Raw genomic sequence first — 14,714 nt, 5'->3', positions numbered from 1 at the left:
CTCTGTTGTTCCTCCTGACATTTATGAATACATTGACAGCTGGGTGTTATCAGTTGGGGGGGTGTCCCTATACAGTCTGAGATTATGAGCACTGATTGGTCAGTGTCAGACTCAGTATCTAGGGACACGCAACTTGGACAAGGGGAAGGACAACACCCAGTTGTCAATATATTTTAAAAAAATTCTAGGAGGAATAACAGAGGAACGGCGCAACATACAGTTCTAAGAAAAGATGCTCCAGAATTTAGTAAAATAGTCGTCCGGAGGTGACAGATCCTTAAAGCAGAATTTATCTCTAGTGCAGATCAGGGGTGTCGTGTGACGTTCTAACAAATCAACACAACTGCCCCCCCTGATCTGCCGCCACATAGAGCCAGTCAGGGGGGGCAGGAGAACGACTGCAGCCGCCGGACTACCCAGACTACAGCGACCGCGGGGAGAAGTGCCGCGTACCTCCAGATATGACTGCAGCGTTACATTATATATTATCTCACTGTCCTTTACCTTCACATGACATGGCGGTGCAAACCCAGTTCCCACAGGCGCAGACGCAGCGATTACACTGAACCTGAGTCTCTGCTCCGTCCTCGTAAGTCTCGTCTTCAAGGGCGCATTCTGTAGAGCAGAAATAGTCAGAGCGTGAATATACAGCGGTCACAGGAGGAGTATACAGCGGTCACGGGGAGAGTATACAGCGGTCACGGGGAGAGTATACAGCGGTCACGGGGAGAGTATACAGCGGTCACGGGGAGAGTATACAGCGGTCACAGGGAGAATATACAGCGGTCACGGGGAGAGTATACAGCGGTCACGGGGAGAATATACAGCGGTCACGGGGAGAGTATACAGCGGTCACGGGGAGAGTATACAGCGGTCACGGGGAGAGTATACAGCGGTCACGGGGAGAGTATACAGCGGTCACGGGGAGAGTATACAGCGGTCACGGGGAGAATATACAGCGGTCACAGGGAGAATATACAGCGGTCACGGGGAGAGTATACAGCGGTCACGGGGAGAGTATACAGCGGTCACGGGGAGAGTATACAGCGGTCACAGGGAGAGTATACAGCGGTCACAGGGAGAGTATACAGCGGTCACAGGGAGAGTATACAGCGGTCACGGGGAGAGTATACAGCGGTCACGGGGAGAGTATACAGCGGTCACGGGGAGAGTATACAGCGGTCACGGGGAGAGTATACAGCGGTCACGGGGAGAGTATACAGCGGTCACGGGGAGAGTATACAGCGGTCACAGGGAGAGTATACAGCGGTCACAGGGAGAGTATACAGCGGTCACGGGGAGAGTATACAGCGGTCACGGGGAGAGTATACAGCGGTCACGGGGAGAGTATACAGCGGTCACGGGGAGAGTATACAGCGGTCACGGGGAGAGTATACAGCGGTCACGGGGAGAGTATACAGCGGTCACGGGGAGAATATACAGCGGTCACAGGGAGAGTATACAGCGGTCACAGGGAGAATATACAGCGGTCACGGGGAGAGTATACAGCGGTCACAGGGAGAATATACAGCGGTCACAGGGAGAATATACAGCGGTCACAGGGAGAATATACAGCGGTCACAGGGAGAATATACAGCGGTCACAGGGAGAATATACAGCGGTCACAGGGAGAGTATACAGCGGTCACAGGGAGAGTATACAGCGGTCACAGGGAGAATATACAGCGGTCACAGGGAGAATATACAGCGGTCACGGGGAGAATATACAGCGGTCACGGGGAGAATATACAGCGGTCACGGGGAGAATATACAGCGGTCACGGGGAGAATATACAGCGGTCACGGGGAGAATATACAGCGGTCACAGGGAGAGTATACAACGGTCACAGGGAGAGTATACAGCGGTCACAGGGAGAGTATACAGCGGTCACAGGGAGAGTATACAGCGGTCACAGGGAGAGTATACAGCGGTCACGGGGAGAGTATACAGCGGTCACGGGGAGAGTATACAACGGTCACGGGGAGAGTATACAGCGGTCACGGGGAGAGTATACAGCGGTCACGGGGAGAGTATACAGCGGTCACGGGGAGAGTATACAGCGGTCACGGGGAGAGTATACAGCGGTCACGGGGAGAGTATACAGCGGTCACGGGGAGAGTATACAGCGGTCACGGGGAGAGTATACAGCGGTCACGGGGAGAATATACAGCGGTCACGGGGAGAATATACAGCGATCACGGGGAGAGTATACAGCGGTCACGGGGAGAGTATACAGCGGTCACGGGGAGAATATACAGCGGTCACGGGGAGAATATACAGCGGTCACGGGGAGAATATACAGCGGTCACAGGGAGAATATACAGCGGTCACAGGGAGAGTATACAGCGGTCACAGGGAGAATATACAGCGGTCACGGGGAGAGTATACAGCGGTCACAGGGAGAATATACAGCGGTCACAGGGAGAATATACAGCGGTCACAGGGAGAATATACAGCGGTCACAGGGAGAATATACAGCGGTCACAGGGAGAATATACAGCGGTCACAGGGAGAGTATACAGCGGTCACAGGGAGAATATACAGCGGTCACAGGGAGAATATACAGCGGTCACAGGGAGTATATACAGCGGTCACGGGGAGAATATACAGCGGTCACGGGGAGAATATACAGCGGTCACGGGGAGAATATACAGCGGTCACAGGGAGAGTATACAACGGTCACAGGGAGAGTATACAGCGGTCACAGGGAGAATATACAGCGGTCACAGGGAGAGTATACAGCGGTCACAGGGAGAGTATACAGCGGTCACAGGAGGAGTATACAGCGGTCACGGGGAGAGTATACAGCGGTCACGGGGAGAGTATACAGCGGTCACGGGGAGAGTATACAGCGGTCACGGGGAGAGTATACAGCGGTCACGGGGAGAATATACAGCGGTCACGGGGAGAGTATACAGCGGTCACAGGAGGAGTATACAGCGGTCACGGGGAGAGTATACAGCGGTCACGGGGAGAGTATACAGCGGTCACGGGGAGAGTATACAGCGGTCACGGGGAGAGTATACAGCGGTCACGGGGAGAATATACAGCGGTCACGGGGAGAGTATACAGCGGTCACGGGGAGAGTATACAGCGGTCACGGGGAGAGTATACAGCGGTCACGGGGAGAGTATACAGCGGTCACGGGGAGAGTATACAGCGGTCACGGGGAGAGTATACAGCGGTCACGGGGAGAGTATACAGCGGTCACGGGGAGAGTATACAGCGGTCACGGGGAGAGTATACAGCGGTCACGGGGAGAGTATACGGCGGTCACGGGGAGAGTATACAGCGGTCACGGGGAGAGTATACAGCGGTCACGGGGAGAGTATACAGCGGTCACGGGGAGAGTATACAGCGGTCACGGGGAGAGTATACAGCGGTCACGGGGAGAGTATACAGCGGTCACGGGGAGAGTATACAGCGGTCACGGGGAGAATATACAGCGATCACGGGGAGAGTATACAGCGGTCACGGGGAGAGTATACAGCGGTCACGGGGAGAATATACAGCGGTCACGGGGAGAATATACAGCGGTCACGGGGAGAATATACAGCGGTCACGGGGAGAATATACAGCGGTCACAGGGAGAGTATACAGCGGTCACGGGGAGAATATACAGCGGTCACGGGGAGAGTATACAGCGGTCACAGGGAGAATATACAGCGGTCACAGGGAGAATATACAGCGGTCACAGGGAGAATATACAGCAGTCACAGGGAGAGTATACAGCGGTCACAGGGAGAATATACAGCGGTCACGGGGAGTATATACAGCGGTCACGGGGAGAATATACAGCGGTCACGGGGAGAATATACAGCGGTCACAGGGAGAGTATACAGCGGTCACAGGGAGAGTATACAGCGGTCACAGGGAGAATATACAGCGGTCACAGGGAGAATATACAGCGGTCACAGGGAGAGTATACAGCGGTCACAGGGAGAATATACAGCGGTCACAGGGAGAATATACAGCGGTCACAGGGAGAATATACAGCGGTCACAGGGAGAATATACAGCGGTCACGGGGAGAATATACAGCGGTCACGGGGAGAATATACAGCGGTCACGGGGAGAGTATACAGCGGTCACAGGGAGAGTATACAGCGGTCACAGGGAGAGTATACAGCGGTCACAGGGAGAATATACAGCGGTCACAGGGAGAATATACAGCGGTCACAGGGAGAATATACAGCGGTCACAGGGAGAATATACAGCGGTCACGGGGAGAATATACAGCGGTCACGGGGAGAATATACAGCGGTCACGGGGAGAATATACAGCGGTCACGGGGAGAATATACAGCGGTCACGGGGAGAATATACAGCGGTCACGGGGAGAATATACAGCGGTCACAGGGAGAATATACAGCGGTCACAGGGAGAATATACAGCGGTCACAGGGAGAATATACAGCGGTCACAGGGAGAATATACAGCGGTCACAGGGAGAATATACAGCGGTCACAGGGAGAATATACAGCGGTCACAGGGAGAATATACAGCGGTCACAGGGAGAATATACAGCGGTCACAGGGAGAATATACAGCGGTCACAGGGAGAATATACAGCGGTCACAGGGAGAATATACAGCGGTCACAGGGAGAATATACAGCGGTCACAGGGAGAGTATACAGCGGTCACGGGGAGAGTATACAGCGGTCACGGGGAGAATATACAGCGGTCACGGGGAGAATATACAGCGGTCACAGGGAGAATATACAGCGGTCACAGGGAGAATATACAGCGGTCACAGGGAGAATATACAGCGGTCACAGGGAGAATATACAGCGGTCACAGGGAGAATATACAGCGGTCACAGGGAGAATATAAAGCGGTCACAGGGAGAATATACAGCGGTCACAGGGGGAATATACAGCGGTCACAGGGAGAATATACAGCGGTCACAGGGAGAATATACAGCGGTCACAGGGAGAATATACAGCGGTCACAGGGAGAATATACAGCGGTCACAGGGAGAATATACAGCGGTCACAGGGAGAATATACAGCGGTCACAGGGAGAGTATACAGCGGTCACAGGGAGAATATACAGCGGTCACAGGGAGAGTATACAGCGGTCACAGGGAGAGTATACAGCGGTCACAGGGAGAGTATATAGCGGTCACAGGGAGAGTATACAGCGGTCACAGGGAGAATATACAGCGGTCACAGGGAGAATATACAGCGGTCACAGGGAGTATATACAGCGGTCACAGGGAGTATATACAGCAGTCACAGGGAGAATATACGGGGTTCCACTTACTTTTCTCTGGGGGGTTATATGTGGGGTTCAGACACTTCAGGAACTCATTGAAGCTCAGTTTCCAGTCGGCGTTCTCGTCTGACAGCTCGATCAGGGCCTCCACACACAGACCTCTGAGAATAAAGGACAAACCACCCAGGTTATTATCTATTCTGTCATGTAATTGTAAAGGTTCTGCCAGACACAGCTTCTGTGTCGACGCCCGTGGTTAATCAGTCTGCACCTGATCCTAGGTCTGCTAGAGTGACTCGATCATCTACCACTCAGGCTGGTAGGCTGAGGAGTGGGAGAACCTATCACAGCCCCACCCTCGGTCTATGTATACCTGCATTTGCTTCTTGTCTTTGCCTGTGATTCTCTCTTGTTTCCTGGCTCTGCTGTTCCTGCTGTTACTATTGACCTCTGATTCAAATTGACCCTGGCTTTACTGACTACTCTCCTGCTCTGCGATTTGTACCTCGTGCACTCCTGGTTTGACTCGGCTCATTCACTACTCCTGTTGCTCACGGTGTTGCCGTGGGTAACTGCCCCATTTCTCTTAGCTTCTGTGTACCCTTGTCTTGTGTTGTCTGTCGTGCACTTATTGAGCGTAGGGACCGTCGCCCAGTTGTACGCCGTCGCCTAGGACGGGCCGTGCGAGTAGGCAGGGACTGAGTGGCGGGTAGATTAGGGCTCACTTCTCCGTCATTACAGTAATATTGTACCCCCTACAGTGTCTTACATAAACCCCCTTATGCCTCATCTTCTGTCATCCACCCAATATACCAAACATCTAGAACGGCGCCAGTGACTTTTTGTCATTGTTTTTGCTGCTTTATTATTGCGGTTTTTTTTGTTGGTAAAAGTTACAAATATATTTTCTTGACATTTTAACAAAACAAAAAACACCCAAAATAATAATAATAAGAAGAGATGCCGCCGCATGCCACAAAGATTTCAATTGAACCCTATTACTGCCTGAATATGTGGCCGCTGCACTGGTCAGATGGCTCATTTTTTGGTTTGACCTCCTCACATTTACAGCCATAACAACGATTACTTCTTATTTTTACATGGGCGCAGCTGCATGAGATCTGGTTTTGTAATTTGCGGACTGTCGTTTTTCTAGGCTCCATTTTGCTTACACCTATAGTGGTTTTCCATGACCGGGCAGCTGATTAATTATCCACAGGATAGGTCATCAGTATATGATCGGTGCGGGTCCGATACACAGACCCCGCACCGATCAGCTGCTCCGACTGCCTCCGGGCGCCAGATGTTATGGAGGGTACACAGTAGTTGGAGCAGGAAGCAGTTGGCTCCGTGCACTGCAGCTCAACCGCTATTCTGTGACCGGCGCCATCTGCTTCCGGCATGGACGTCCGGTGCCCGGAGGAAGCTGCAGCAGCTGATAGGTGCGGGGTCTCGGCTTCGGACCCGCACCAATCATATACCGATGACCTAGCGTGTGGATAGGTCATCAGTTGTCTGTTCGTGGACAACTCCTTTAAGTAAGTGTTTAAGTTATTATGGCTTCAATTCAGAAAAAAAAACAAATGCACCATTTTTATTTTCGCAATTTACCGATTATCATAACTGATAAGTTCACTGTATTGTATGGGCTGTTCTGGTTACGGGGAGACCGGCTATGATTATGTTATTTACAGTTTTCTGATGTTTATGGACAAAAATTGTGTTTTTGCGCCATTGTTTTAAGTAACTTTTCAAAAAAAACTAACTTTTTTACTTTTCTTCTTTTTTCTACCTGTGGCCGATATATATATATAATTGCAGGGAGAATATACAGCAGTCAGAGTTCTCCACTAGGATTCTCTAGGTATTATGCTAGTACGGCATTAACATTATAGTCTGGGCAATCTTGCCCTTTTCCAACATGGCGATGATTGCTTCAGTGTCTGATGATGCCGCGCCTCTGCTGTGCACACGTGGTGAAGTAATCAGGTACTCTGGGCACATGTGCTTGAGTGTTCATTTACTTCGCCTGTATGTGCAGGAATGTCATCCTGTGATTGGAGCATGTGATCGCGTTCCCTCCTCTATATACTCAGGACTCCTCACTTACTGTTACCCCTTGAAAAACCTGACGGTGAAACGTACGGCGGGGGTGTCTTGGTGTGGTCTGTGAGTGACTCGTTTAGGGGCAGACATGCAGAATATGGGTTGGTATTTGACGTGGATCTGATCCTGACTTTATATACTTTTTATATCTTGGATCAGTCTCTCTGACACGGTGTCCAGTGCGTACACATTTAGTATACCGGTAACTATTGAGGTATTCTTGTAGTGTTTGATTCCATGGATGTCTAATATGATATATTTCTTGCTCCTAGATGTCACTACCACATTTTTATTATGTGTTGTTTTATATTGTATGTGATGGTCTATGTATTGGTTAGTGCTTTACTTGTACTATGTATGGTTGTGTTCAGATGGCACTGGTTTCTTTGGGTGCTCGAGGTAGGGTCCCAACCCGGGTGTAGGTTAAGAATTTGTACTCGGCACACCTTGCTTGTGTTACAAAAATATATATTTTTATTATGGATGCCAGAGGCTGCATGTGCGACGTCGACGTTTCGGTCAGACAGACCTTCGTCGGGCACTGAGCCGTGCTGGGGACTGGATCGGTACAAAATATGATGCGTATATAGCGCTGCTGTGGTCAGTAACCGGCGGCTTACCGCTCTGTGTTGAGCGCCAACACAGAGCGGTAAGCCGCCGGTTACTGACCACAGCAGCGCTATATACGCATCATATTTTGTACCGATCCAGTCCCCAGCACGGCTCAGTGCCCGACGAAGGTCTGTCTGACCGAAACGTCGACGTCGCACATGCAGCCTCTGGCATCCATAATAAAAATATATATTTTTGTAACACAAGCAAGGTGTGCCGAGTACAAATTCTTAACTTACTTGTACTATGGTTATCTACACTTCTAGTATTGTTGTCTATGTTTTCATAGGTATTATATATATATATATTACAGTACATTATGCTTGTGAAGAATACTATTGAAGTTATTAGGGCAGAAAAATCTCATAGACAGTAGTGCAGCCTGTGGTCACTATTAGTGTTTCTGCCTCCCATAGACAGTAGTGCAGCCTGTGGTCACTATTAGTGTTTCTACCTCTCAGACAGTAGTGCAGTCTGTGGTCACTATTAGTGTTTCTACCTCTCATAGACAGTAGTGCAGCCTGTGGTCACTATTAGTGTTTCTTCCTCCCATAGACAGTAGTGCAGCCTGTGGTCACTATTAGTGTTTCTTCCTCCCATAGACAGTAGTGCAGCCTGTGGTCACTATTAGTGTTTCTACCTCTCATAGACAGTAGTGCAGTCTGTGGTCACTATTAGTGTTTCTACCTCTCATAGACAGTAGTGCAGCCTGTGGTCACTATTAGTGTTTCTGCCTCCCATAGACAGTAGTGCAGCCTGTGGTCACTATTAGTGTTTCTGCCTCTCATAGACAGTAGTGCAGCCTGTGGTCACTATTAGTGTTTCTTCCTCCCATAGACAGTAGTGCAGCCTGTGGTCACTATTAGTGTTTCTACCTCTCAGACAGTAGTGCAGTCTGTGGTCACTATTAGTGTTTCTACCTCTCATAGACAGTAGTGCAGCCTGTGGTCACTATTAGTGTTTCTTCCTCCCATAGACAGTAGTGCAGCCTGTGGTCACTATTAGTGTTTCTTCCTCCCATAGACAGTAGTGCAGCCTGTGGTCACTATTAGTGTTTCTACCTCTCATAGACAGTAGTGCAGTCTGTGGTCACTATTAGTGTTTCTACCTCTCATAGACAGTAGTGCAGCCTGTGGTCACTATTAGTGTTTCTGCCTCCCATAGACAGTAGTGCAGCCTGTGGTCACTATTAGTGTTTCTGCCTCTCATAGACAGTAGTGCAGCCTGTGGTCACTATTAGTGTTTCTTCCTCCCATAGACAGTAGTGCAGCCTGTGGTCACTATTAGTGTTTCTACCTCTCATAGACAGTAGTGCAGTCTGTGGTCACTATTAGTGTTTCTTCCTCCCATAGACAGTAGTGCAGTCTGTGGTCACTATTAGTGTTTCTTCCTCCCATAGACAGTAGTGCAGCCTGTGGTCACTATTAGTGTTTCTTCCTCTCATAGACAGTAGTGCAGCCTGTGGTCACTATTAGTGTTTCTACCTCTCATAGACAGTAGTGCAGCCTGTGGTCACTATTAGTGTTTCTACCTCTCATAGACAGTAGTGCAGCCTGTGGTCACTATTAGTGTTTCTTCCTCCCATAGACAGTAGTGCAGCCTGTGGTCACTATTAGTATTTCTACCTCCCATAGACAGTATTGCAGCCTGTGGTTACTATTAGTGTTTCTGCCTCCCATAGACAGTAGTGCAGCCTGTGGTCACTATTAGTGTTTCTTCCTCCCATAGACAGTAGTGCAGCCTGTGGTCACTATTAGTGTTTCTTCCTCCCATAGACAGTAGTGCAGCCTGTGGTCACTATTAGTGTTTCTACATCCCATAGACAGTAGTGCAGCCTGTGGTCACTATTAGTGTTTCAACCTCCCATAGACAGTAGTGCAGCCTGTGGTCACTATTAGTGTTTCTGCCTCCCATAGACAGTAGTGCAGCCTGTGGTCACTATTAGTGTTTCTGCCTCTCATAGACAGTAGTGCAGCCTGTGGTCACTATTAGTGTTTCTTCCTCCCATAGACAGTAGTGCAGCCTGTGGTCACTATTAGTGTTTCTACCTCTCATAGACAGTAGTGCAGTCTGTGGTCACTATTAGTGTTTCTGCCTCTCATAGACAGTAGTGCAGTCTGTGGTCACTATTAGTGTTTCTGCCTCTCATAGACAGTAGTGCAGCCTGTGGTCACTATTAGTGTTTCTCCCTCCCATAGACAGTAGTGCAGCCTGTGGTCACTATTAGTGTTTCTGCCTCTCATAGACAGTAGTGCAGTCTGTGGTCACTATTAGTGTTTCTGCCTCTCATAGACAGTAGTGCCGCCTGTGGTCACTATTAGTATTTCTTCCTCCCATAGACAGTAGTGCAGCCTGTGGTCACTATTAGAGTTTCTGCCTCCCATAGACAGTAGTGCAGCCTGTGGTCACTATTAGAGTTTCTGCCTCCCATAGACAGTAGTGCAGCTGCCTGTGGTCACTATTAGTGTTTCTACCTGCCATAGACAGCAGTGCAGCCTGTGGTCACTATTAGTGTTTCTGCCTCCCATAGACAGCAGTGCAGCCTGTGGTCACTATTAGTGTTTCTGCCTCTCATAGACAGTAGTGCAGCCTGTGGTCACTATTAGTGTTTCTACCTCCCATAGACAGTAGTGCAGCCTGTGGTCACTATTAGTGTTTCTACCTCCCATAGACAGTAGTGCAGCCTGTGGTCACTATTAGTGTTTCTGCCTCCCATAGACAGTAGTGCAGCCTGTGGTCACTATTAGTGTTTCTGCCTCCCATAGACAGTATTGCAGCCTGTGGTTACTATTAGTGTTTCTACCTCCCATAGACAGTAGTGCAGCCTGTGGTCACTATTAGTGTTTCTGCCTCCCATAGACAGTAGTGCAGCCTGTGGTCACCATTAGTGTTTCTGCCTCTCATAGACAGTAGTGCAGTCTGTGGTCACTATTAGTAATTCTTCCTCCCATAGACAGTAGTGCAGTCTGTGGTCACTATTAGTGTTTCTTCCTCCCATAGACAGCAGTGCAGCCTGTGGTCACTATTAGTGTTTCTACCTCCCATAGACAGTAGTGCAGCCTGTGGTCACTATTAGTGTTTCTGCCTCCCATAGACAGTAGTGCAGCCTGTGGTCACTATTAGTGTTTCTGCCTCCCATAGACAGTATTGCAGCCTGTGGTTACTATTAGTGTTTCTACCTCCCATAGACAGTAGTGCAGCCTGTGGTCACTATTAGTGTTTCTGCCTCCCATAGACAGTAGTGCAGCCTGTGGTCACTATTAGTGTTTCTGCCTCCCCTAGACAGTATTGCAGCCTGTGGTCACTATTAGTGATTCTACCTCCCATAGACAGCAGTGCAGCCTGTGGTCACTATTAGTGTTTCTGCCTCCCATAGACAGTAGTGCAGCCTGTGGTCACCATTAGTGTTTCTGCCTCCCATAGACAGTAGTGAAGCCTGTGGTCACTATTAGTGTTTCTGCCTCCCATAGACAGTAGTGAAGCCTGTGGTCACTATTAGTGTTTCTGCCTCCCATAGACAGTAGTGCAGCCTGTGGTCACCATTAGTGTTTCTTCCTCCCATATACAGTAGTGCAGCCTGTGGTCACTATTAGTGTTTCTTCCTCCCATAGACAGTAGTGCAGCCTGTGGTCACTATTAGTGTTTCTGCCTCCCATAGACAGTAGTGCAGCCTGTGGTCACTATTAGTGTTTCTTCCTCACATAGACAGTAGTGCAGCCTGTGGTCACTATTAGTGTTTCTACCTCCCATAGACAGCAGTGCAGCCTGTGGTCACTATTAGTGTTTCTGCCTCTCATAGACAGCAGTGCAGCCTGTGGTCACTATTAGTGTTTCTTCCTCCCATAGACAGTAGTGCAGCCTGTGGTCACTATTAGTGTTTCTACCTCTCATAGACAGTAGTGCAGTCTGTGGTCACTATTAGTGTTTCTGCCTCCCATAGACAGTAGTGCAGCCTGTGGTCACTATTAGTGTTTCTTCCTCCCATAGACAGCAGTGCAGCCTGTGGTCACTATTAGTGTTTCTTCCTCCCATAGACAGCAGTGCAGCCTGTGGTCACTATTAGTGTTTCTTCCTCCCATAGACAGTAGTGCAGCCTGTGGTTACTATTAGTGTTTCTTCCTCCCATAGACAGCAGTGCAGCCTGTGGTCACTATTAGTGTTTCTTCCTCCCATAGACAGTAGTGCAGCCTGTGGTCACTATTAGTGTTTCTGCCTCCCATAGACAGTAGTGCAGCCTGTGGTCACTATTAGTGTTTCTGCCTCCCATAGACAGTAGTGCAGCCTGTGATTGGAAAAACAACACAGCGGGTCAGATTGCAGCGCTTTGTCGTTTTTTCTATTGTTCTGTGTATACATAAAATGCTAATTCAGAGCAGTGGTGCCAGGCAGCTCCAGTGGGCCCCGGCATCAGCCCTACATTTGCGGGTGCTGACGCCGGTCCTGTGCCACATGCGGCTCCTCATTAGTGTGTGGTCTCAGTGTGGGGACAGTCTGATGTAACTACTATTCAGGGTCGTCAATGGTCAGACGCCAAGACGCCATGTACTGCGGTAATGGTGCTTGGCGCGGTCCTGCGGGAGGACAGGGACATATAGCGGCTGTAAACACATAAGGCTCTCACTTCAGGATCTTGTTGGTCTCCTGGTCCATGTAGGTGGTCATGTTAATGGCCGTCTGGTTCTGTTCTAAGAATTTCAGGAACTCGGAGGAGTCCAGGCGGGAGTCGCCATCGTCGTAGCTCTGGCGGCAGAAAACACACATTTATTTCATCAGGATTATTAAATAAAATGCAGATTTACAACACACGGAAAATTCCTCTAATCCAGCAAGATTCCGGAGAAAGGGGTCCTAACAAGTCTCCTAGATAGAGTAATCGATAAAAATGTAACAGAAAGGTCCAGGACAAGAGTCGAATCATTCCATGTGATTCGCTGCTGGAGACTAGATAGGCAGGACTAGGCCACTGACCATAGCAGAGGGAAGAGAGTATATACATTATTATCAGAGGTAGGAGTATATACATTATTATCAGAGGTAGGAGTATATACATTATTATCAGAGGTAGGAGTATATATACATTATTATCAGAGGAAAGAGCTGTAATACTGCTGGAGACTAGATAGGCAGGACTACATCATTGACACTAGCAGATATTAGGACGGTTTACACACACTCTGCTCTATTGTTTCTACTGTATAAAGCTCCCGACCTCTCGTCATCCTTCAGTAGACAGTCATAGTCCCTGTAATAAAAGCGGAAGGATTAGGATTTCATGACAGTTCTTACCTTGAAGTATTTTTCCAGGATCTCGCTGTAGTTGTTTCCCTTGGAGAACCAGCCGTCGGGGATGATCTCCGTCTGCAGCCACTGGATGACGCGTCTACGCAGCTCATCGCGGTCAGACTGGTAACACACGACTGTGCACAGCAAGGACGCAATAATAAGGGAGTGGGTGAGCGATGAGTTATTATGGACAATGACAGCAGATATATTATAAAGAGGCAGGAGCGGTACCTGGGCTGGCGGCAGGAGCGTCCGATGTCTTCTCTGCTCAAGAAAATAAGAGACAATCATTTATAAAGGGAGTGATGATCTGCAGACTTACGATGTTAGCCGATATGAGGACCACGTACAGGATTAATAACATTTACAATCTGTCATCTGCCCAGATAGAATAATATCCCCTATAATAACACAACATGTTCATAGTGACTGCAGCGCCGGAGCCTTCTGTACCTTTGCAGTGTCCATCGTAGTCCACCTGGATCTTGGAGCCGGTCAGGCAGGCGTCGCGGTGGAGCTCGCAGTGATTAAGGTAAGTCTTGCCATTGCTGCCGCAAACCGGTCTCTTGTGGGACTTACATTTCTAAAAAAGGAACCGAAAACAATGTCAATTACTCTAAACTTCTAAAAGAAAATCTATGTACAATACAACTATACAATACAATGGTCTAAACACTCAGAACTATATACCAGACCCGGGAGAAGATCCCTGTATTATATACCGGACCCGGGAGAAGATCCCTGTATTATACACCAGACCCAGGAGAAGATCCCTGTATTATATACCAGACCCGGGAGAAGATCCCTGTATTATATACCGGACCCGGGAGAAGATCCCTGTATTATACACCAGACCCAGGAGAAGATCCCTGTATTATATACCAGACCCGGGAGAAGATCCCTGTATTATACAGCAGACCGGGAGAAGATCCCTGTATTATATACCGGACCCGGGAGAAGATCCCTGTATTATATACCGGACCCGGGAGAAGATCTATATATTATACACCAGACCCAGGAGAAGATCCCTGTATTATATACCAGACCCGGGAGAAGATCCCTGTATTATACAGCAGACCGGGAGAAGATCCCTGTATTATATACCGGACCCGGGAGAAGATCCCTGTATTATATACCAGACCCGGGAGAAGATCCCTGTATTATATACCGGACCCGGGAGAAGATCCCTGTATTATACACCAGACCCAGGAGAAGATCCCTGTATTATACACCAGACCCGGGAGAAGATCCCTGTATTATATACCAGACCCGGGAGAAGATCCCTGTATTATACACCAGACCCGGGAGAAGATCCCTGTATTATATACCAGACCCGGGAGAAGATCCCTGTATTATACACCAGACCCGTGAGAAGATCCCTGTATTATACACCAGACCCGGGAGAAGATCCCTGTATTATATACCAGACCCGGGAGAAGATCCCTGTATTATATACCAGACCCGGGTGAAGATCCCTGTATTATACAGCAGACCGGGAGA

At 48.9% G+C, this 14,714-nt stretch overlaps 1 protein-coding gene across 1 annotated transcript in view; it reads right to left on the bottom strand.

The window, feature by feature from the left end:
* LOC142716415 (follistatin-related protein 1-like) overlaps window positions 1-14,714 on the bottom strand; it is a 32,265-nt gene that overhangs the window by 5,474 nt on the left and 12,077 nt on the right. The window contains exons 4-9 of the mRNA XM_075848693.1: window positions 13,668-13,797; window positions 13,446-13,478; window positions 13,218-13,348; window positions 12,553-12,671; window positions 5,262-5,374; window positions 505-615 (exon numbers count right to left, since the gene is read on the bottom strand). Coding sequence (XP_075704808.1) covers window positions 505-615; window positions 5,262-5,374; window positions 12,553-12,671; window positions 13,218-13,348; window positions 13,446-13,478; window positions 13,668-13,797 — 637 coding nt within the window. The remainder of the gene's footprint in view (window positions 1-504; window positions 616-5,261; window positions 5,375-12,552; window positions 12,672-13,217; window positions 13,349-13,445; window positions 13,479-13,667; window positions 13,798-14,714) is intronic.

Source organism: Rhinoderma darwinii, unplaced genomic scaffold, assembly GCF_050947455.1.
Source record: "Rhinoderma darwinii isolate aRhiDar2 unplaced genomic scaffold, aRhiDar2.hap1 Scaffold_449, whole genome shotgun sequence".
Lineage (NCBI taxonomy): Eukaryota > Metazoa > Chordata > Amphibia > Anura > Rhinodermatidae > Rhinoderma > Rhinoderma darwinii.
Note: the sequence above shows the minus strand (reverse complement) of the source record. Positions and strands in the feature narration are given on the sequence as shown.